The sequence below is a fragment of the Electrona antarctica genome (genome assembly GCF_951216825.1).
Source record: "Electrona antarctica genome assembly, chromosome: 12".
Taxonomy (NCBI): domain Eukaryota; kingdom Metazoa; phylum Chordata; class Actinopteri; order Myctophiformes; family Myctophidae; genus Electrona; species Electrona antarctica.
The window spans coordinates 50,874,814-50,899,871 of record NC_136793.1 but is presented as its reverse complement, the minus strand read 5'-3'; the positions used below and the strand labels follow the sequence as shown (position 1 = coordinate 50,899,871).

General features: G+C 45.7%; 1 protein-coding gene across 3 annotated transcripts in view; it reads right to left on the bottom strand.

The window, feature by feature from the left end:
• The window catches only part of mtmr3 (myotubularin related protein 3), a gene marked incomplete at its 3' end in the record, with an annotated part of 78,317 nt that overhangs the window by 4,193 nt on the left and 49,066 nt on the right, over positions 1 to 25,058 (bottom strand). The window contains exons 14-20 of one of the 3 annotated variants that reach the window (XM_079517362.1): positions 24,779 to 24,964; positions 22,652 to 22,822; positions 16,264 to 16,409; positions 13,377 to 15,102; positions 7,301 to 7,411; positions 4,394 to 4,482; positions 4,066 to 4,130 (exon numbers count right to left, since the gene is read on the bottom strand). In XM_079517362.1, coding sequence (XP_079373488.1) covers positions 4,097 to 4,130; positions 4,394 to 4,482; positions 7,301 to 7,411; positions 13,377 to 15,102; positions 16,264 to 16,409; positions 22,652 to 22,822; positions 24,779 to 24,964 — 2,463 coding nt within the window. Of the gene's footprint in view, positions 1 to 4,065; positions 4,131 to 4,393; positions 4,483 to 7,300; positions 7,412 to 13,376; positions 15,103 to 16,263; positions 16,410 to 22,651; positions 22,823 to 24,778; positions 24,965 to 25,058 lie in introns of those variants that run through there. The other 2 variants (XM_079517361.1, XM_079517363.1) reach the window with 2 other exon arrangements.

The window sequence follows — 25,058 nt, the reverse complement described above, 5'->3', positions numbered from 1 at the left end:
CAACAATATCGGCCAGTTAAAATGTTTGATGGAGGCTGCATGAAACTGTGTCAACCAAGTTGTGCTGACAACACGCAAATTATTGTAAACAAGTTGAGTCTAAAGTGCAGACAGGGCCAAAGGTTTATACAAGTAAAGTAAGTGAACACACTACTTCTATCAGTCAATGAATAACCCGACACATCTCACCTCAAAGAAGACAAAACAAACAGCAGCAACAAGGAAATGCAAATGTCACCCGACTGAAAGTAAGTATTCATGTCTTAAAGGACCACTTCACCACTTTTCAACTTCTCTTCCTATAATTGGTCCTAACTGATGATCATGATAAAATACCACCATTTTTGCCACTCCTACAACTGGCTTTGTTAGTTTACGTGTCTGTTCGTACCAAAAAATGAGCATGGTTGCTATGGTAGGGCTGACCTTCGATCACGCTTTTGATGATCGACGCTTCGAAACGAATAGCGATCGATCGTCGACGCTTCGTCATCCGACGGGGGGGGGGGGGGGGGGGGGGGGGGGGGGGTTGCGCGGCGAGCAGTGACGCACAATGAATTAACGCCAGGGCTCCACCGGACGCGGTGCGTCTCCGTCGCGTAGGTCAAAAAAGCACCGGTTCAATTTTAATGCACGCGTTAATGTCACGCAACGCGGGCAGTGGAGCCACCCTTCATTGATTAAAAAGGGAACATTCCCTGACGGTGACGGAGACGCGACGCTGACGCGCCCGGTGGAGCCCCGGTGTAAAATAAATAAAACAACGATATAGCAGAGAGAAACGCATGCTTGGATTGGTCTCAATTATTTTATTTAACAATAAGCAACAATTGTTGCTTTGACCCAATAAACATCCGACCGTAACAAGTCAACATTAAATAAAACTGCCTGACACAGGCATTACCTCTCAAATAAAAAATATATAATCCAAAGCAGCACAGGACGAACAGCATTTTGCATTTATAATTGAAATAAACTCAGAGGCTTCGTGGAAACAGCACACGCAAGTGTAAAGGAAAGGCATTTTCCTGATCTTGCCGTAAAATTAAGTGAAATAAAACGTCATTTAATCGAGGCTTTATGACAGCAGTCAGTTGCGCAAATATAGGTCAGATCAATTAGCCGAGCGGAGCAGCTTCTCACTGACCAGCTCTTCTTAAAGTTTACTTAGCCTACTTTAATAATATGACATAGTGTTGGATCTCCATCCTCCAGACAAACAAACCTTGGATTATAATTGGATTATGCCTATAATTCTTCTTTTTTCAAACCAGCACGAGCCACAACAAGGTAAGAAACTATATAATGATTCACTGTTCGCACAGCACCCAGGCAGGTATTCTTAATCACGTCGCATTCCCATCAAAGTAGCACACTAACTTTGTGATCAACCTTCTTCATTTGCTTATTGTATTTGTAAAAAGCAACACTGTATTAAGACATGGCAGTATAATATTGGTAGAGAGAGAGAGAGAGAGGAGCCGTTCCTTTTCAACTAATAAAAAAATGCCGTCTGCGACTCCGTGAGGCCCTGTGCGGCCGCAACTAACAAACAAACTTCGGGAGAGAACGCACTTTTCATGGCCACGGACAATAAAACTAACGAGAGCACTCAGCACAGAGCAGCAGTCTACTGCGGAGAGAGGAAAATGACAAAACCAAATGAGAGCTGTTTCGGTTTGTGACATGACGTGCTGCGAGCTCGCAGATCTACGCTTCATGCAACAAATGCACCGTACGTTCGTTCTATTAAAGGGTAGATCGCTACCGTTTAGGGGCTGGGAGCAGCCCCCAAACGGGAGCGGATCTACCGTTTATAGAACGAACGTACCGATATGCTGTGAGCTTAGCCTGTTGCTAACGTGACCCCCCTCCTCTCTCTCTCTCTCTCTCTCTCTGCATCTCTCTCTCTCTGCCTCTCTCTCTCTAACGCGACTCTCTCTCTCTCTCTCTCTCTCTCTCTCCCCCGTTGAAGTTGCAATAGTTGGATCACTGCAGTGCATTTAGCTCCCCTCTTGTATTTTAAAATGTAACCAAACTTTTCCACCCACGGCGCAAATTTATGTTAGTCGCAAACTACAGCAAGCCGCCTTTGTTTTAAATTGTCCCCCATTCGCACGTCGGCAAAGCCGTTCACACCTATGGCTGGAGATGCGCGTTTTCAATACCGGCGGCCTCGTCTCACCGTGCTGCGCGCATCACGTGATTAAATAAAATGTGGTATCGGATTGGTGCGGGGCGTACTTGAGTGAGGGGGGAGAGGGGAGGAGGCGTTGCGAGGTCTGCGAGGCGCCAGCATGCAGTATGGCTCGCGGACCAAATGGGGCCGGCTCGCGGACCAAAAGCGGCCGCTTTTTTTTTTTAATGACTATTCGATTTTTTATTTCAAGATCGATTCCCGTGCATATCGATCGATCGTCGATTAATCGATTTTTTTGGGTCAGCCCTATGCTATGGTCACCCAGTTCACATGGGTGTGATTTCATTACGTCAGACATTACGTCAGACCACAGTTGATCAGTCTATATAAGACCTTACACCACTCAGTTCACACGGGTGTGATTTTTTCCTACTCAGTCTGTGTCTCATAGGAGGGCTGTGGGCAGTTCAGAAACCCGTTCACCAGTGACATCATCAATGGTGAATCCAAGCTAATAGAAACGGCAGGCTTTCTTTTCCTGAAAAGTTGCAATGCAAAAGTTGAAGCCATCGTTCTCACGATAATAAAAATCTAAATATATATATTTTTTTAAATCTTGTTAAAAAAAAAATCTGCCTAATGATGATGTCACTGGTGGACGGGTGTCCGAACTGCCCAAAGCCCTCCTATGAGACACAGTAGGAGAAAATGGTGGTATTTTATCATGAACATTAGTGAGGACCAATTATATGAAGAGATGTTGAAAAGTGGTGAAGTGGTCCCTTTAATCATGCACACTCAGAAGTACCCGAATAAATGCAATGATAATGTACTTTCATTGACAGAAGTGGCCTGACGTGATAGAACAGGGGTTCTCAACGTTTTTGGCCGGGGACCCCCGGAAATGCTTTTTTCAATGTCTCGGGACCCCCGCCCCGCCCCCTCCCGACCCCCAATATAAATTGACTGCTACAATAACCTTAACCCATTTTGGGCGGGAACCCCTTTGTGTTTTAAGCATTATGTTATAATTTAGCTATTGAAAAATAGCAGATCTACAAGCTCATAGCGCGCCACCGAGTGGCGCGCTATGAGCTTGTAGATCTGCTATTTTTGAAAAATCGTGATTTTTTTTTTGAAAATAATTTGGGGACCCCCTAAAATAATTTGGCGACCCCCCGAGGGGTCGCGACCCCACGGGTTGAGAACCCCTGTGATAGAACGCCAAAATCCATTCCCATTTATCCAGCAACTATAGGAAAATCATTCCGAGCCTTAAAAACTCAAGGACAAAATATAGAAAACTAACACAAAACAAAAGACGCTCACGTAAATCCAGGAACACGAGGACAAAACGACAAACTTGAACATAGGAAATGTTCTTAAACCATAACAGAAAAGAAACAGGCAGCCATTGATAGGGATACGTAGTGCTGCACAATTAATCGAAAGAAGATCGTGATCTACATCTCATGCACCGGCGCGATCTCATGCGATCTCATTTCTAAATTTGAGCAAGAATCGTGCAGCACTAGTTGGCTTGTCCCAATTCATCTTCCAAGTCACTTTTGGCTTGGTTTAAAGCCACAGTAGTTATGGCTCCAGCTGCCACATTTTGAATGTAAAAAAGACGATACATATTTTCACGGAGATAAACGAAAGAACCGTGCGAGAATTGAGAATCTCAATTGTTGTGGAGGGAGGGGGGGGGGGAATTCGAGATTTACATATGAGCAAGAATGGTGCAGCACTAGTAGGGGTGTCAAAAAAATCGATTCAAATTAAAATCGCGATTCAGTTCATGAACGATTCAAAATCGATTCATAATTATTATTTTTTTTTCTGGTTACAGTTACAGGAGTTTTCACTACATGGTGTCTGTGATATGAAATGTAAGCTTACCCTAATCACAGTAAACATCATGTCTTCAGTCATTTTCAAGTTACTGTAGTCACTTCAGTTCAAGACCGGAGTAGATTGTGATGAACTCCTATGTATTGAAATCGAGAATCATTTTGAATAGAAAATCGTTTTGAATCTGGAAAAAAAATGCTTTTGAATTAAGATTTGGAATTAAGATTTGGATTGAGAATCGTTGAATCGAAAAAATCGATTTTGAATCGAATGGTGACCCCAAGAATCGGAATCGAATCGAATCGTGGGACACCCAAAGATTCACAGCCCTAAGCACTAGTGATACTGATGCTCTGAGCTGCAGCAGGCTGATAATGATAAGAGAGCCCTGCGGTTTACCTGCAGTGATGCCTCCTGGTAGCCAGCCAGAATCTACTCTCACAGCCATAGCAGTGGGCTGCCAAATGGTCCGGGTACCAGCGGGTCACCTGCAACACGCAGCCAAATTTAGCTCAGTTCACAACCTCTTACTACTGTGTGTGGGTCGGCAGGCTATATACAACCCATCAGCTGACATTCTCAGACCATTATCCCATTTTGGGGCGGGAACCCCTTTTGGTGTTTTAAACATTATGTTATAATTTAGCTAGTGAAAAATAGCAGATCTACAAGCTAATAGCGCGCTACGAGCTTGTAGGTCTGCTATTTTTTTTAAATCGTGAAAATATTTATTTCAGAAAACTGGAGGATTTAGAAGATTTTTTTAAAAATGTGACCAGGTCTAGCAACATGGTCCTCATCTCGCCTATAATGAAAAGGCAGAAAATATAAAATAAACTAGATTTCTTTTTTTTGTGATTTCATATTAACACAGTTTGAATGTTGAAGAAGGTTTTCATTCCAACAGATTATTGATTTGGGCAAATTAAATGTATACATTTATAAGTCAAAGTAGGCTTGTTTTGTGAATGTTGTGAACATTCAAAGGGGTTTTTCTCAGCTTTTTTAAAAAAATATGACCATTTTAAAGTTTTAATTTTAAAATGGTCATATCTTCTTCAAATATTCTCCAATGTCATTGAATGATACATCATATGAAAGCTTACATTCTGTACTTTAATAATCTGTAAAAAACTGAAAAATTACTCTGGTCGAGATGAGGGCCTATTTGCCAGACCCGGTCACAAATGTTTAGGTTAGGCCTAAATGGGTTATAGGGAGGGATAGGCAAAGCGACGAGGCTTACTTTTATTCATTGGAGTCAGGCAATGGCCTGTTACATTTGTAATCACTTTAGTATTGGAGTGTGTGTGTGCGCCATCAAGTCAAGTGACCGTTCGTCCAAAGCAAATCGTAGTCTCTCTCTACAACGGCGTACATGTTTAGCACGTGTAGCTGCTGTGGGAAGCAACGTCGCATCCTGTCTACGTTGCTGCCAGAGTAATCTAGTAAGAGAGTAATGACACTCCCGTTGAGGTACCTGCTTTGCGGCGAGATCAAAGCGTGTCACCACTCTCTTACTAGATTACTCTGGTTGCTGCCATGTTTTTACCAACCGCACCACCCACAACCCACACATTTAGACCAGTGGTTCTCAACCTGTGGGTTGGCTCCCCAGATGACAGTAAAGTGACAATATAGAGTGTCGCAGAGACCTCGAGAGACCCGGGAAAAAAATCCCTGTTCATTTTCCTCACAGACTTTTCAGAAAGTATTTATTTAAAGACCGGTTTACACCGCGGACAAAGCCAACTCTTGTCGTGACAAATCATGACAATAAACACAATGTATTGGGCCAAACAAAGAATTAGAAAGTAGAAAAAAAACACTTTTCTTTGGTTGTTTTTTTTCTTTGTAATTATTTGTTTGGTCCAAAATATTGTGTTTGTTGTCATGATTGGTCACGACTCGAGTTTATAGCGCCCAGACCACTTTTACCGGCGCACCGGAAGTTGTTGTGAATGTCTGTGTAGCAGCTAACAATAGCCACACCACTCTAGAGTCGATCGACAACAACGGGAGGTAAGAATAAATCTATCGCGACTAGCGACTGGACCGCGGAAGGCCGTCAAACACAGGATCTTTTTTCAGAATTAGACGGGATGATTTAGATCGGTAGTTATGAACGTTTTAAGATTTTCGTTTTCGTCAGCTAAACAGGCAGGGAACATTTTCGATGACGTGTCACTGTTTGACACGTCATCGGATTGGGCAACAAGCACTCCTAGGCTGTGGAGCGATGCGATCGGTTTTGATATCATTAATCTCCGTCCTATTTATCAATCTCCGGCTTGGGCACTTGACCATGACCTTGAACTTGACGGAGATCTCCGCCCCGGGCCTCCATGGTGTTAAATAATGCACATTTGCCCAGTGCATAGCCTACTGCAGGCCTGGTTGACTAGATTTAGAAGACATTTTGAAGGTTTTGCTTCTGAAATGATCCATTATTTATATGGAGAAATCCCATCATTTAACATGCTCAATGGGTGAGAAGGACAGCTTGACCCGTCTCTTCCTATTGGACAAGGACGGGTTGGGGAGGGACTTAGCGAAGGGCTAATTCCAAATGCCTAAGAGTTTGTCTCAAAACAAACATGTTTGCCCATTGCTTTGGTATGTTCACTCTGCCCATCCCCAAAGAAAGAGCGTGATTGTGGGCTGGTGGCTTTACCTTCTTGTCCACCTGCTCCCAGCTATCCCCATCCCATGTATCCCCTATAAAGAGCGTGATTGTGGGCTGGTGGCTTTACCTTCTTGTCCACCTGCTCCCAGCTATCCCCATCCCATGTATCCCCTATAAAGAGCGTGATTGTGGGCTGGTGGCTTTACCTTCTTGTCCACCTGCTCCCAGCTATCCCCATCCCATGTATCCCCTATAAAGAGCGTGATTGTGGGCTGGTGGCTTTACCTTCTTGTCCACCTGCTCCCAGCTATCCCCATCCCATGTATCCCCTATAAAGAGCGTGATTGTGGGCTGGTGGCTTTACCTTCTTGTCCACCTGCTCCCAGCTATCCCCATCCCATGTATCCCCTATAAAGAGCGTGATTGTGGGCTGGTGGCTTTACCTTCTTGTCCACCTGCTCCCAGCTATGCCCATCCCATGTATCCCCTATAAAGAGCGTGATTGTGGGCTGGTAGTTTTACCTTCTTGTACACCTGCTCCCAGCTATGCCCATCCCATGTATCCCCTATAAAGAGCGTGATTGTGGGCTGGTAGTTTTACCTTCTTGTCCACCTGCTCCCAGCTATGCCCATCCCATGTATCCCCTATAAAGAGCGTGATTGTGGGCTGGTGGCTTTACCTCGGTGTCCTGCTTGTCCACCTGCTCCCAGCTGGCCTCGGAGAAGAGCTCAGTGCTGCAGCGAGACAGACAGTTGTGGTCCATGTTGTACTCCGAGTCCGTCATTGAGGCCTGCCAAGCACGGACAGTACAGTAGTTGCATTCAGAAGATGAATCAAATAGATGGCTAGTACAACACAGGAATACATTAATGCCAATGCTGTCTTTTGCTTTTTGTCAGTGTGTTTTGTTTGACCCATTTAGGCCTGACGTCGAAATTTAAAAAAATGTCTTCTAAATCATCCAGTTTTCTGAAATAAATATTTTCACGATTTTTCAAAAAGAGCAGACCTACAAGCTCGTAGCGCGCCACTCGGTGGTGCGCTATGAGCTTGTAGATCTGCTATTTTTAAAACACCAAAAGGGGTTCCCGCCCAAAATGGGTTCAAAAAAAGTATTAAAAAAAAAATTGCAAAATAATTGGATGAATTTATTGGACCTTTACCCAGGCATTGTATTTCAGTTAAGCGCATTGGAGGGTAAACAGTAAAAACTGGATGTGAATAATTGAGGCCTGTACAAAATAAATTGGCATACCCACCGAGTGGCGCGCTACGAGCTTGTAGGTCTGCTATTTTTTAAAATCGAAGAACGACTGACATAGAAACATAGATTTTTCAGAAAACTGTCAGGATGTAGAAGACATTTTTAGAATCTGATCTCAGGTCAAAATGGGTTAACAGAACACCAGCTTCCACTTGGCCTATTGCACGCGCCTTATCCCGATTCCTGAAGGGACAAACCGCTGCATCTTTCCAATGGATCCGGTGTCGCTGCTTGGAGCATACACACACACTCAACTAAGTTGCAGGGCCCATGCTCAGGTGCCACTGAGTCACACACCCGTGACTGGCACAGGCCTATAAGCGACTGGCAGGTCGCTCAGGACAAGAGCGATTACCAGAAGAGAAGCATATCGGGTACGTTTAGCTGCGTTGCTCATTCCACGATTGCATGACCATTACAAGCTCTGATCTTCAGTGCATTTATTCAGCACGTGTCGAACTGGAAGATCGAGGTAGACAGTGTTGTCAGGAATTCCACAACTTCATAAAGTCTAAACAATAGAATTAACTTTTCACACATACTAACTAACTAACACATACTTGCCAAAGAACATTGGCAATATTGATTATACGGATCGTCCGGTACTTCATAAAAAAATGATTCTCGGTCCCCTCTTGTAGTGTGCAAGAGACCCCCTAACCTACAGAACGTGCAAATGAGAGCAGACCTCCCCCCTCACATTTCATTAGTTCTTCCCCCTCTGGAAATTACCCATGTGGTCGGCGACAACAATATCCTTAATTTCACACACAAAACAAAGTCATTCAACGCTCAGAGATACGAGGCATAGGACATCCTACTTTGACTGGAGCTCTACGGGGGGGGGGGCGGGTATACGACAACGAATATGTTCGTAATTAGCAATAAAAGAGTTAACCCATTTTGGGGCGGGAACCCCTTTTGGCGTTAGCATTATGTTATGCTTTAGCTATTGAAAAATAGCAGATCTACAAGCTCATAGCGCGCCACCGAGTGGCGCGCTACGAGCTTGTAGGTCTGCTATTTTTGAAAAATCGAACGACTGACACAGAAACATAGCTTTTTCAGAAAACTGTCAGGATGTAGAAGACATTTTTAGAATCTGATCTCAGGTCAGAATGGGTTTAACATCCAGGCAGATGGAGAGACCTAAATATAAACACTATGCTCCTATGTGAGCACCGTCTCCTAGATACATACACTGGACCCTTTGGACCCCACATGCTGTTACGAGAACTGAGCATAGACCATTCCTGTGAATTATTCCTACAAATATGTCTTCTACATCCTGACAGTTTTCTGAAAAAACTATGTTTATGTCAGTCGTTCTTCGATTTTTCAAAAATAGCAGATCTACAAGCTCATAGCGCGCCACTCGGTGGTGCGCTATGAGCTTGTAGATCTGCTATTTTTCAATAGCTAAAGCATAACATAATGCTAACACCAAAATGCGTTCCCGCCCAAAATGGGTTAAACTGCAAAACTGCTGCCAATTCTCCATTCTATATACTATATTTCATGGTTTATGTTGTGTTACGGTGTTGTTCTAACAAATGGTGATTTTCCAAGAGAAAAGCTTGGTCAGTGGGTGGTGCTTTTATATCGTAATGTCAAAACACAACCTGACAGAGGTGCTCCAAATGACTCGATCGGTGATCTGCAATTTACCCGATCTGGAGAAATACTATAAGTGGTATAAAAGTCAATCAGATATATAGTATAATATCATTTTGCATCTTTGCGACAGGCCCACACACACACACACACACACACACACACACACACACACACACACACACACACACACACACACACACACACACACACACACACACACACACACACACACACACACACACACACACACACACACACACACACACACACACACACACACACACACACAGTTTTGACATGGGTTTTGACCCTGAAAATTGAGGATTAAACTTCAGGATTAAACCTGAAGTTGCCTCACTAAACCCCAAATACTTAAACATAGTACAGGCGTGCACGCTGACCACAACAGAAGGTCATATCCGACATGTCAAACCATTCACTAAGCCTGCCAGAATGCAGCTGTACTTATTTAATTTGTTAATTTACTATAGAGCACCGAAGTCTGACGTCAACATCGATAGAGGGCGCAAATCCATGGGTTCATGTCCTTTTTATTTGCATTGTAATCCCCATAGGGGGGATTTTAGATCGCCTCATATAAGAACTGTGTTTTGAAAAATAAACATGTCATCATGAAGAATATAGAGCGTCGCAGTCCCGCCTCCTACCCTGGACCAGGAAATGATTCTCCGTTCATTTTCCTCATAAGACATTTCAGAAAGTATTTATTTAAAGACATTTACGCCGCGGACAAAGCCAACTCGAGTCGTGACAAATCATGACAACAAACACAATTTTTTGGGCCGAACAAATAATTAGAAAGAAGAAAAAAACGGCAGGTTACAACACTTTTTTTGTTGTTTTTCTTCTTTGTAATTATTTGTTTGGTCCAAAATATTGTTTGTGTTGTCATGAGTTGTCACGACTCGAGTTGGCTTTGTCCGCGGCGTAACCGTCTTTAAATAAATACTTTAAGAAATGTCTATGGGAAAAATGCATTGGGTTTAATTTCCTGGTCCAGGGTAGGAGGCGGGACTGCGACGCTCTATAGACTGAGAGAAAATGCTATTGTTAGTACTGCTACTGAATTAGTTACATTTTCGCTAGAAACAGACTGTATCATATATGAGTGACTGACCGTCGCAAACGACACAGAGACACCTCCCTGACAATAACGCTGAGACAGCTTGTTCATTTTTGGACCACAATGCTTATATGAAACGATTTTAAGATGACCCCATGTTATTCTCCATATGAGAAATGACTTCAGTGACCCAGGCAGAACCAGGGGATGAGCGAGTGACGTCGGGACTTCGGCGCTCTATAGGACACCAAACTAGGAATAGTTTAACCCATTTTGACCTGAGATCAGATTCTAAAAATGTCTTCTATATCCTGACAGTTTTCTGAAAAAGCTATGTTTCTATGTCAGTCGTTCTTCGATTTTTCAAAAATAGCAGACCTACAAGCTCGTAGTGCGCCACTCGGTGGCGCGCTATGAGCTTGTAGATCTGCTATTTTTCAATAGCTAAAGCATAACATAATGCTAACACCAAAAGGGGTTCCCGCCCAAAATGGGTTAAGCAAGATTATCCTCTGCGATTCCTCAATCAGACGGAGGATTACAAATGCCTTACTCCTGAAATGTTGAAACACCATTTAATTCAAAAGTTGTTAAATTCCAAAGTGATTAATAATCAAGCCAAAATGTCAAGGAGGATTATGTTTTAGCCATAATCATGCTTTTGCCCTTTTGTTCTGATAACTGGTCAATATTGCCAGTTGCCACTAGAGATTTGATTTCTGCTCAATGTCATTGAAGTAGTTCTCAAACCAGTGGTCCTTGAGGGGGTTCCAGGTGGTCCCCAGCTAAATGATGGAGGGTTCGTAACCAAATGGACCCTTATAGATCTTTAACTATTGAGAGTGTAAAATGAACGCTATCAGAAGTCAACAGAAGGCCCGTCTAGAGTTTGAATGAACAGGCATCAGTCAAAAGTTGGACATCGAAGAGGAAGGACGGATGGGGAAGAATCAACATTAAGAATGTCAGAACAGGTTCTGACATGCAGATCTAAGGGTTTGAGGTCAGATGTAGAGTTGCTGGCCAATATTGATGATATCAGGGATCTCCATATATGGGCTTAATTGCGACAGCAGATCGCATTTACTATGACATCAGATGTCATAGTGATGTCACGAGACCTGGGCACCACATGCATGGGGATTTGGAGTGATACACTGACTGACGGGAATTGCACGTTTTCATAGTAAATGCGACCTTTGGTCGCAATTAAGGTCTTTGGGTTTTGGTTGTTTTATCCCTCTCTTTGTCTTCTGTATTATTAAAGTAGCTATACGCAATAATATGTCAAAATCTGTCTGAATAATAATAAAAAAAAAGGTCATTAAGATTTTGACATATTGCTTATATCTTACTATAAGATGTAAGATGTACGATTCATGATCGACCATGAAATGTAAGCGACCATTTCACCATCTTTCGCCACCTAGTTAACACCATGGAGGCCCAGGGCGGAGATCTCCGTCAAGTTCAAGGTCATGGTCAAGTGCCCAAGCCGGAGATTGATAAATAGGACGGAGATTAATGATATCAAAACCGATCGCTTCGCTCCACAGCCTAGGAGCGCTTGTTGCCCAATCCGATGACGTGTCAAACAGTGACACGTCATCGAAAATGTTCCCTGCCTGTTTAGCGGACGAAAACGAAAATCTTAAAACGTTCATAACTCGCGATCTAAATCATCCCGTCTAATTATGAAAAAATATCCTGTGTTAGACGGCGCTCCACGGTCCAGTCGCTAGTCTCGATAGATTGTTGTCGATCGACTCTAGAGTGGTGTGGCTATTGTTAGCTGCTACACAGACATTCACAACAACTTCCGGTGCGCCGGTAAAAGTGGTCCGGGCGCTATAAATGATGGGCACATGGATTAAATAGGTCCGGGCTAGCAAGGTGTTAAGACTGATCTGATTGGCTCCTCTGGCCAATGGGACACCAACCAACGGCAAAGCTGCCTTCTGGTCAATGGGAAAGTCAAATATCCCTGCCAGCCACAGGCGCAGGCTGCAGACAGAGACAAGCATGCACAACACTCACAGGGTGACGGGGAAGGAGTATCCATATAAAAGCGTCCGAAAACGGCCGCGAGGCGCAAGGTTGTTGTGACACAAACATACATGTTACTAAAACAATAATCAGACTAATATGGGAGGGGGGGGGGGGGGGGGGGGGGGGAGACGACAGAGCTTCTTTCACCTGACAAATATCACTAGCGATCCTTTCTTGTTTATGTATTTGGTTGGTGTTATTACCATGTCTTTTGTTCCTGCTTACTGTAAATTGCTCTGGATTAACCCATTTTGGGCGGGAACCCCTTTTCGGTGTTTTAAACATTGAGCTATTGAAAAATAGCAGATCTACAAGCTCGTAGCGCGCCACCGAGTGGCGCGCTACGAGCTTGTAGGTCTGCTATTTTAGAAAAATCGTGAAAATGTGGCGCACATTTGGAATATATATGTTTTCAGAACAAACGTTTTTAACTCAAATCTTTGCTTCTGGGGGGGTCCCTGGAACAACACATTTTCAGATGGGGGACGGAGGCCAATTACATATAATTTTTGGGGTCCTTGACATGAAATATTGAGCACCACTGATATAGAAACATAGGTAGGCTATTTCAGAAAACTGGAGGATGAAGAATTTTTTTTTAATTTCGACGTCAGGCCTAAATGGATTAAGAGCGTCTGCTAAATGCCTGAATTATAAATTGATGTACACAGTTCCTAATTTAAAAAAAAAAGAAAAGACAAAAGAAAAAGGGTTGAAAAGCACCGTATTAGTGTCTCTCACCATTTCGTCTCCCATGTCTCCGTTGAGCCTCAGCGAGCCCGAGCCTCCCCCGTGCTGCTGGTTCTCCAGGCGGCTCCACAGCTCCTGCACCTGCTTCTTGAGCGTCTCCACCTCCATCTGGTGGCCCGCCTCGATCTGCCTCAGCCTCTGCTGGATGGCGTCCGTGTGCAGCGTCAGCCCGTCGTCGTCCAGGTGGCTGCGGGATGATGATGATGACGACGCCGCCGCCTGCTGCTGCTGCTCGGGGCTGGCGGCCGTCCGGCCCGACGGCGGCGGGGCGCCGGCGTGGAGACAGCCGCCGCGGTAGTAGTGCTGGGAGGAGCAGCCGTTCCCCCGCGACGGATGGAGGCTCAGGGAGTTGCAGCTGGCCAGGGACACCTGCCTGCTGAGCTGCGTGCGCTGCTCCCCGTTGGCCTTCAGCCAGTGATGGTGGCCGCCGCCGCAGGTCTCCACGTCTGAACTCTCGCCGTTGCACGGCCCCTCCCGGCCAGCAGGATGAAAGGCACTGACGGCAGGGGGCTGCTTGTTGCTGCCGCCGTCCCTACTTAAAGTCCTAGCGGCAACCCCGCGCTCTGCCTCGGCCTCTAGGCTGCTGTTGTCTTTCCCAGGGCAGGTGTGGTGGTGGTGGTGGTGGTGGCGGCGGCTGCTGCTGCCGCCGCCCTCGTTGCAAGGCTGAGGAGGGCCCAGCAGGCATGTGGGCGGCTGTTGTGACGAGAGCTCCAGCCTACTGCAGGCCTCTTCGGTCAGAGTCTCTGTGGAGCACTCCATGAGGGAGGCCCTCCTATCGAGCTGCTCCACAGGCTCCGGGGTGCCTCTGTTGGACTTTGGGCCGGAGCAGGGGCTCTCCGTAGGGTCGGGGCAGGGGTTCTCTATAGGGTCAGGAGTCGGAGGGTTCTCTGCAGACCCTGGCTCCTCCTCGGGTGTCCTGTCCCCGTGGCCATTAGTCATAGTTCTATGGGCTGCTGCAGACCGCTCTGATTGGACAGGGCACTGATCCGGTGCCACCTGGGCAACGCAGTTCTCCAAAATCTGCTTCACCAGTTTCTCAGAGATCTGCACCACGTCCTGTTCCTCCAGGGCCTCTGACCCCATCGTGGGCAGAGCCGTGGACAAGGGAGGACTGGCCAAAGAGACGTTATCCTCCTGGTTTAAACCATTCTCTGGATGATGATGACCATTGGAGAAGGCTGCTTCCTCCTGTGTTTCAGTCCCATTGACCGTGGCATACTGATCAGCCTCCTCAGTGTCGACTCTGCTCAGTGGTTCCGCCTCTCCATTGCTTAGAGTAGCCACGGCGCCGGGCACCTTCTGCGAATCAAAACCGCTCTCCTCCTTTGTGGCTTCCTGAAGAATGTTCTCCATCTGACCTTCTGCCACGCCCATGGCCACGGACAGTTCAGCCTCCTCCTCCGCTGCGTCTGCTGCTCCGGGCGAGCCCACGGAGGGGGCTCCCTGCGCGAGACCAACAGCCTGTTGGCCCGGCCGGGGCTGAGGGCTGTCCTCCAGCTCAGAGTCGCCCGCGTCCGGGCACGGCTGACCGTTGGGTCTCCCGTCCTGGTCCCCACCTCCGTCAGCACCCCCCACGGCCATGTTGAGCTCCAGGGAGCGGCGGTGGTCCTGCCACTTCTCGTTCAGGCTCGGGTCACTGGAGCGCCGGTTGGGAGGCAGCGAGCTGCCCAGCTCGCATGCGCTGGGCAGGTTGTCGAAAGAGCGAGTCTTCGGACGCCTTTGAGGGGAAGGAAAGGGGGAGAGGAATGGAGTCGATTAGCACATGGAAATGAGCTTTCATCATCATACAATGGCTCAGTGTCTGTGCAGCCTCATGATTCAACTGCAGCCATGCATATAATCAGTTAATCATTACGGAGTGTTCGGGAGTAAGAGACATGGGGAAAGGGGCTGCGGGGGTTATACTTTAGCTATTTTTCAATAGTTATACTTTAGCTATTTTTCAATAGCTAAAGTATAACATAATGCTTAAAAACACCAAAAGGGGTTCCCGCCAAAAATGGGTTAAATGTATATTCAGTGATTTCACTTATTTGTTTTGTTTTGTTGTGATAATCCTCCCTACTATAGACTGTGCTGACCATATAAGGAGTTCCTCCCTGTCCCCAGTTAACCCCTGGGGGTCAAAAAACCTTAGGTTTCGTTTTTGGCTAGGTGGCCCAGCCTTCATCCAATCAGGATAGAGAGGGGCCTTCTGCCAATCATGATCGAGCGGGGGCGGGCCTTGGTGTGTGTGCTGTTGGCCTGTCGCGTGTCCCCCCACTGTAGTGCGTGCATGTGCACATCGGACCGGGGGGTTTTCCAAATCACTGAATGCTCCTTTAAGGCTGACCTTAAAGCTTCTTCTCTCATCCCATAACATTTCTAAATAAATGAAGCATTTAACATGCTGGTCAGAATAGTACAGAAACGCAAACTATCATCAAAAAGAGTGTCAACAAACATGACAAAAAATCAAGTTGCCCTCGCCACCCTGTTCCTCTTTCATGATGCCATGGCGGTCATGAAGCATGAGATAAGCAAAACATAATTAAACAATCTCAAATTATCCATGACAGCAAAGAAGATGTGGGTTCAGTCAAAGCACAATATAGTCTAGTAGTGCATACCGTACAGATTGTGTTAGACAGATGCTAGGTTCTTAGCTTCCTTATGATTCTATTTTTGTATGCATTTGATGTATTATGTGTTGTTCTTGCTTACTGTAAATCACTCTGGATTAAGAGCGTAACTGCTAAATGCCTAAATTGCAAAGCACAATATATATCTAAACGATCAATGCCAGTGTCCTCTGGACCGTTGGGAGGCCCTCAATCTGGGTTTATCTTACATCAGGAGGGAAGGAGGAGGGGGCTCGGTGACAGCGTGCCAGGCTCACCTGCCCAGGGGTGCATCCTCGGGGTTGGCACCAGGCACGGGGTAGGGTGCACACGACTCGTCGGAGGGGGTGGTGGGGGAGGAGCTGGGGAGGTAGACGGCCGTCCACAGCATCAGGTTGCGCACGTGACACACCGGATGCAGCACCTGCGACAAGAGCGGCAAGAGCTTCATCAGTGAAACACCGATAACCGCCAAGTTATAGGGTGACATGCACGGGCTCACCGTCTCACACAGCTGCGGCCACGTGCCTGCTGGCAATATACACCTGATTTCCAAGCAATTTGAAGCAAGGACACACTACTAACATTGTGGATTATAGTTTTGCTTGTTCAATTTGAGACAAAGGTTAGTAAAACAATCGAGGCGTTGCTCTCTCTCTCTCTCTCTCTCTGTAGAGAGGCGGGGGGTTTTAGTTGCGCTACAGACAGTAGTGCAGAACCGAGAGTGTGATATACTTCTCCAGTACAGCAGTGCAGAACCGGGAGTGTGATATACTTCTCCAGTACAGCAGTGCAGAACCGAGAGTGTGATATACTTCTCCAGTACAGCAGTGCAGAACCGGGAGAGTGATATACTTCTCCAGTACAGCAGTGCAGAACCGAGTGTGATATACTTCTCCAGTACAGCAGTGCAGAACCGGGAGAGTGATATACTTCTCCAGTACAGCAGTGCAGAACCGGGAGAGTGATATACTTCTCCAGTACAGCAGTGCAGAACCGGGAGAGTGATATACTTCTCCAGTACAGCAGTGCAGAACCGGGAGAGTGATATACTTCTCCAGTGCAGCAGTGCAGAACCGGGAGAGTGATATACTTCTCCAGTACAGCAGTGCAGAACCGGGAGAGTGATATACTTCTCCAGTGCAGCAGTGCAGAACCGGGAGAGTGATATACTTCTCCAGTACAGCAGTGCAGAACCGGGAGAGTGATATACTTCTCCAGTGCAGCAGTGCAGAACCGGGAGAGTGATATACTTCTCCAGTGCAGCAGTGCAGAACCGGGAGAGTGATATACTTCTCCAGTACAGCAGTGCAGAACCGGGAGAGTGATATACTTCTCCAGTGCAGCAGTGCAGAACCGGGAGAGTGATATACTTCTCCAGTGCAGCAGTGCAGAACCGGGAGAGTGATATACTTCTCCAGTACAGCAGTGCAGAACCGGGAGAGTGATATACTTCTCCAGTGCAGCAGTGCAGAACCGGGAGAGTGATATACTTCTCCAGTACAGCAGTGCAGAACCGGGAGAGTGATATACTTCTCCAGTGCAGCAGTGCAGAACCGGGAGAGTGATATACTTCTCCAGTGCAGCAGTGCAGAACCGGGAGAGTGATATACTTCTCCAGTACAGCAGTGCAGAACCGGGAGAGTGATATACTTCTCCAGTACAGCAGTGCAGAACCGGGAGAGTGATATACTTCTCCAGTACAGCAGTGCAGAACCGGGAGAGTGATATACTTCTCCAGTACAGCAGTGCAGAACCGAGAGAGTGACATAGTCTTCAGTGCGGGATAAAGTTGCGTCCCGTGGACACAGTGGTCGTTGGTTTAACCCAGACCTGGGCATTGTACAGCCCGCGGGCCAAATACGGCCCGCCGGCTGACTCTGACCGGCCCGAGAAAGATTACTTGATAATCAGAAAATAAAAGAATAAATAAAATAAAAAACATACTTTCTAATTACCTTATGGGTGGACTAAAACCGCATCGCTTTTATTTTGAAGCCCATGCATTCTCACAGTGCACACAATCTGCACGTCAACTGTGCACAAGAATTGTGTGTGATTGAGAACCTGTCTTCCTTCCTTCACCCCCCTCATATGCGAAAATGTCGGCTTTTTGGATTAATTGTTGACAACAACGTCGGTGAATGCAAATAGCCATGAAGCATGCAGCTCCACAACACGGTAGGCTCAGGCGCATGCTTTGATTACCAAACTTCCTCGCAGGAGGACAAGTTAAATCCCATTATGCTTCATTGCTTTATTTAACCCACTCTAACGCGCCTCGCCAATAAAGTTAGGATGTTTTAAGATGCTGCCGTATGGCGTTGTTGCGCCCAGAATGTGGCATGCTTCTGAAGTTCAGAACGCTTGGGCGATGCGCCGTGAGCTTGTGGATCGTCTGTTTTCGGCACACGAGTCGATCGACACTGCTGTACCACAAAGTAAATCTGGCAGAACGAACGTGCACACATCAACATACAGCGCCTGCCAGGCTGCCAAGTCTCAACAATACCATCACTGGTTGGCTTATTATCGTTTTCAGAACGTCGTCGTTTAATGGTTGTGACTCAACACTCATCTCTCGCTGATAGTAAGCAGCGCGCCATGGGTTGTGAAAGTGGCACCTCCAGTGTCCTTCGAATGGAACAGAGAGCTACCTCTAATGTTCTCAATGTTAAAAGATAATGCTAGTATTTACAGGACTTGTAACTTAAACAAAAACATAGTTTTCAACTGGGAAAGGAAACGTCTCAAGCCTGCAAGTAGAAAGTAAAAATAATCACACCCATATGAAGTGAGGGGCGCTCTTATTGTACATCATCATGATGTAAAATAGTCACTCTGCCTATAATTTGAGTCAAATGTTTAACATTTTGTTCACCATTGCTTTGCAAAACAATGCCATTTACTGCTTTTTATAATTGATATTATGCATAATTAAGTTCAGCCTTTTGGCCCGGCCCTCCAAAATATTTTCTGTTTCTCATTTGGCCCCTTGGGAAAAATAATTGCCCACCCCTGGTTTAACCCATTTAGGCCTGACCTCAAAATTTAAAAAAAAAAATCTTCTAAATCCTCCAGTTTTCGGAAATAAATATTTTCACGATTTTTCAAAAATAGCAGACCTACAAGCTCGTAGCGCGCCACTCGGTGGCGCGCTATGAGCTTGTAGATCTGCTATTTTTCAATAGCTAAATTATAACATAATGTTTCAAACACCAAAAGGGGTTCCCGCCCAAAATGGGTTAATGCGTCCATTACCTATATATAATGCGTTTTGGGACGCAAAACGCAACGTATTTAAACCTCTGAGCACCTGCAACGACCAAGGGCTTTATCAGGTACGTGATCACTCAGCCTAGTTCTTTTTTACCAACAAGGAGTTCAAGAAGCCTGTGTTTGAATACAGGTGGGCAACCTAAACCGGGGGTTCCCAAACCTTTTTGGACCAGGTACCCCTTTTGGGGTAGACATTTTTCCAGGTACCCCCTCATCTGAAGCGGCCGCAGAAACCTTTCAAGTGTCCCGAGTCTTTTTGTTGTTTCTGCAGCATGCGTCCTGCTGTTACTGTTTGGGGTCACGACAGGTTGACTGATGTTGTAGTTGTAGTAATCATGTCAGCTAATTGGCCCAAAGCAAACATGGGAGAAACACAATGAACAACACAAAAAATACGTTTATTTCGCAACTTGGCAGAAATGACCACGTAGATAAACATAATTTTAATGTTAAAAAAAGTAAAAAGTACGTTTTATTTCGGGTACCCCCTGGCTATGCGTCGCGTACCCTTAGGGCCGATTCATACTCCTATTTTAGAGCCGAATAAAAGTCGGTTCGGCTCTGTAGAGCCTACAATGTGACGTCATTTGAGGTTCGGGAGGGGGGGGGGGGGGGTACCGTCCTAAAGTCGGCTCTTCGGTGCTACTGAAAATCTCTGACGAGGCGAAATCATTTCGGCACTACAGCGCCGAAACAGCGGTAAAATAGGAGTATGAATCAGCCCCTAGGGGTCCGCGGACCCCACTTTGGGAAGCGCTGACCTAAACTACACCGGTGCAGTCGGTTAGATCTGAAGTGCTGAATTAGTAAAACATTCAGATTTTTTTTAATTTTTTTTTTAGATTAATATATTTCATACCTCATATATTTATTAATTCAAATGAACATAAACTTAGTATAGAGGAATGTGAAAATGAAAGGAAGGAAATACTAGCCTGCAGCACAATACAAACTAAGCAGACACAGATGTGTGTGTTTTCCTTCCCAAGAGGCTAGACCAAAAAGGGCTCATAAATCAAGTACGAGTATAGTTCCAATAACAACCAACCATAAAACTAAACAAACTTGAATTATGACACTCTAGGGGTGTCGGTCCCGCCCACATGGAGTATCGGCTCTGAGACCATCTGGGCCCCACCCACCAAGGCTTTGGGAACGCCCTAACAACGTCTGGAGCCTGGAGATCAGATTCTAAAAATGTCTTCTACATCCTGACAGTTTTCTGAAAAAGCTATGTTTTCAATTTTTCAAAAATAGCAGACCTACAAGCTCGTAGCGCGCCACTCGGTGGCGCGCTACGAGCTTGTAGATCTGCTATTTTTCAATAGCTAAAGCATAACATAATGCTAACACCAAAAGGGGTTCCCGCCCAGAATGGGTAAAAACAAAACAAAAAAAAAAACAGATGAGCCCCATTGTATAAATGCTTTTAATTTGCCTCATTTTGTTCTGCCTTTAATTTAGATTAATGTCTAACATTTATATTGTTTTTCTTGTTGACTTGTATTTGTTTGAGAGAGCACTGTTTGACTTTGTCTATGAATGTGCAATACAATAGAGGGTATCATCATATCATCATACCCGGTCAAGTAATGCGGGAACTCCTACAGAACTACGTTCCGGCCTTGACAGCCCAGACATACATCAGTAACAAGGGTCTCTCCACCCTGAGCGGCAAGGACGGAGTTCTCCGTTCAAATAAATTAGTAACGCCCAGCGCTCAGGACGGAGATTGATCAAAAGGACGGAGGTTATTGATATCAAAACCGATCGCATCGCTCCACAGGCTGGGAGCGTCTGTTGCGCAACACTCAATGTTATTTACCCCGGTTGCGACGTCATCGAAAATGTTCCTCCCCATTTTAGCCGGCGAGAAAACGTGAATAACTAATCTAAATCAAGATCTAAATCATTCCGTCCAATTCTAAGAAAAGACCATGTGTTAGACGGCCCACCGCGGTCCCGTCGCTAGTCGTTTTAAATCATACCTCCCGTTGTTGTCGATCGCATCGAGAGTGTTTTGGCTCAAGCTACTTCAGCCACATCCGGGATAGCATACGGTCTGTCGCTAAATGTGTTCCGCTGCTATAAATCGATGGGCGCTCTGATTTAATGGATTAAATAACCCCGGGCGTTTGGGGTGTTAATAAACTGAAAATACATTTTCAGGAAGGTGACAAAATTGCAGCCAATCAGGAGAGAGTAGCTATTTATGAGCTTAATTGTTAGTGTTCCAGTTCAAAATGTGTCTGCTCATTTCTTTGTGTCATCACTTACAATTCCACTTGCTTAATCTGTATCCTGACTGCATTCTCTATCCCGATTGGAAAAATCTGTATCCCAGTTTACGTTTCTGAAAATGCATTTTATGTTTAACACCCCGATCGCCCAGGACGAAGTTTTATCAAAAAGACGGAGGTTATTGATATCAAAGCCGATCACATCGCTCCACAGCCTGGGAGCCGCCTGTTGCGCAATGTTTGATGTTGCGCAACAGTGGGACGTCATCGAAAATGTTCCCCCCGTTTAGCCGACCAGGCCAAAAATCTTAAATCGTTAATAACTCTTGATCTAAATCATCCCGTCCAATTCTAAGAAAAGATCATGTTTACACTACCTTTACACAATGCTAAATGCCATTAAACTCACTTTGCCACTCACTTTATGCATACGCACACCCTCTATTGAAGCCTACTAGTTTTCTGCAGCAGTCAAAGTATTAGTTTTGGTAGTATTGGTGGTAGTACTAGTAATAGAAACGGGGTGCATACGTTGGTTAGACTTACTAACACTCCGACAGGCATTAGTTCGACAACACGGTCGCTCCCGACATGCGCTGCCGGTTACAACTAACCCGTGGCAGGTTAAAACTAACCCGTGGCTCCTGACATGCTTGGCAGGTTACAACTAACCCGTGCTGCGGGTTAAAACTCGCCCGTGGCTTCCCTGTGAGTTTTGGGTAGGGTGTCGGACTCATGGCCGTAGGACTGTTCGTACGTCGGACCAAACACATGCACCCGATTCGAGCATCGTTCAAATGCATTAACCCATTTTGGGCGGGAACCCCTTTTGGTGTTTTAAACGTTGTTATAATTTAGCTATTGAAAAATAGCAGATATACAAGCTCATAGCGCGCCACCGAGTGGCGCGCTACGAGCTTGTAGGTCTGCTATTTTTGAAAAATCGTGAAAATATTTATTTCAGAAAACTGGAGGATTTAAAATATTTCTTTTTAATTTCGACGTCAGGCCTAAATGGGTTGCTGGCTGCATTCGAACAATACCTCGAATTCTCCGATACCAGTAGTGAACCTACCGCCTCGGAGTGGGTGGAGTAATGGAGTGAACCTACCGCCTCGGAGTGGGTGGAGTAATGGAGTGAACCTACCGTCTCGGAGTGGGTGGAGTAAAGCATGTTCCTCAAGGCGCGGTTGGCCGGACGCAGCAGCGACCACACGGAGCACGTCCTCTCTTGGACATGACGGTCTTCCCTCTCCTTGCCGCCATTACACAGGAAGGTGCCGAACAGACAGGAGTAGGTGTGCTGAACCAGTTTTACCTACAAAGACAGACAGACAGACAGACAGACAGACAGACAGACAGACAGACAGACAGACAGACAGACAGACAGACAGACAGACAGACAGACAGACGTGTAAGAGCTTGAAAGACACCCCCAGGTATCAACATGAAAAGAGGCAATATTTCCTTGCCAAGTACGTCAACACAACCCTATGCTAATTGGATATCGAACATAAACAACACATGGAATTGTTGCCTGACATTGGTGCCAATCTCCAACATAATAAACACTCCACTGCTTTGGGTAATGTAAGCTGATACAGACTTCTGGGTGGGCTAACCAAACATAGAACTAGGGATGGGTCCGATTCATCGATTAATCAATTAATCGATTATCGTTAATAGGACCCGAAATTGATTATTAAAATTAATAATCGATATATATATATATATTTTTTTAATGAAAATCTGTTGGAAAGGCAATATAGTCATCCAAACAGGACAGGGCTATAGGCCTACCAAAGTGTGCCTGGATGTGTCTGTGTAGCTGCATGACTGAGAGGAGTGTGAGTGGAGATTGATTCCAATCAAGATACAGGTTTGGCGGATTTAGCAGGTGTTGGGAATTTACCTAATCAGGCCTAAGCTGGGGTTGCTATTGTGATCAATTGGCTCAACACTGGTCCAGGGGGGTTCCAGGTGGTCCTCATCCAAAAGATGGAGTTAGTAACCAAATGGCCCCTTATTAACTCTCAAGAGTTACAATTATTGTTAATCTACATCAGGGGTTGCCACACTTATTTGGCTTGGTTGAATTTTATTTATTTATAGGGTTAAAAAAAAAAAAAAAAGTCCCTGGCTCAAACGAAGTGCAGCGGCCAATGAGGCATCTATTTTTTGAGGGGAGCTAGCCCCTCCTATATACAGCTTTTGGTGTATGTGAAAACACATACTTTGTCCTAACACAAACATTGAATGCCATAGACAATGAATGGACACTTTTGAGTGTTTGTGTAAACACAAACATTGCGTAATGCAAACATTGAAGACAAAAGTGAGGACGCAACTTGTGATTGGCCGTAATGATGTATGATGATAGGAGCACCCCTCACTTCACATGGGTGTGATTTTGTTTTAACCCATTCAGACCTGCGGCCAATTCTACAAATGTCTTCTAAATCATGACAGTTTTCTGTCATGATTTCTTGTAGATCTGCTATGTTTCAATAGCTAAAGTTTAACATAATGCTTAAAACACCAAAATGAGTTCCCGTCCAGAATGGGTGGTTAACCCATTTAGGCCTGACGTCGACATAAATAAAAAGTCTTCTGAAAGAATATTATATTCAAAGATGTGTGCCACATTTTCAAGATTTTTCAAAAATAGCAGACCTACAAGCTCGTAGCGCGCCACTCGGTGGCGCGCTATGAGCTTGTAGATCTGTATAACATAAAGTATAACATAATGCTTAGTTAAAACACCAAAAGGGGTTCCCGCCCCGAGAATGGGTGGTTAAATATCTATGAGGCTAACGGTGTGATTCCTCACTGCCGACGGTTCGTCTAAAGCCACTTTCCAGACATGCACTGTAGTATGGAAGTTCTTCCATTCAAACGGAGGGGCTGGATGTAAATGAACGCAACATCCCCGGGCTCAAAAGGATGTTAGTAGGACATGCTACGGGGCAGTTCAGTGGCCTTGTGGTTAGAGTGTCCGCCCTGAGACTGGGAGGTCGGGGTTCAATCCCCGGCCGGGTCATACCAAAGACTCTAAAAAAATGGGACCCAGTGCCTCCCTGCTTGACACTCAGCATCAAGGGTTGGATTGGGGGTAAGTCCCTGCGACATACTAGCGTCATGTCCAGGGGGTGTACTTGTACATCAAGCTGCCTCACGCTACAGAAACAGGAGATAGGCTCCTGCCCTATGGGCCTCATGGCTCGGCAAGGCTACTTAGGACATGCCACGGGGCAGGACAGGACAGGACACTCACCAGGAAGGCCTCGTTGAACTCGAAGGAGCAAGGGAACTGTCTCTGCAGCTGGTGAACAGAGTCCAGCCACTGGAGGAAGACGGGGCAGCGCTCGTTCAGGTCCTCAGAGTTCTCGCCGTGGCCACATCGGTCTGCAAACTTATGGCCAAAGTCCAGCCATTCCGTCTCCACCAGCACCTGGAAACCCTGCAGACACACAGCCCACGACAAGTTCACCACTTGACCCATTTTTGGGCGGGAACCCCTTTTGGTGTTAGCATTATGTTATGCTTTAGCTATT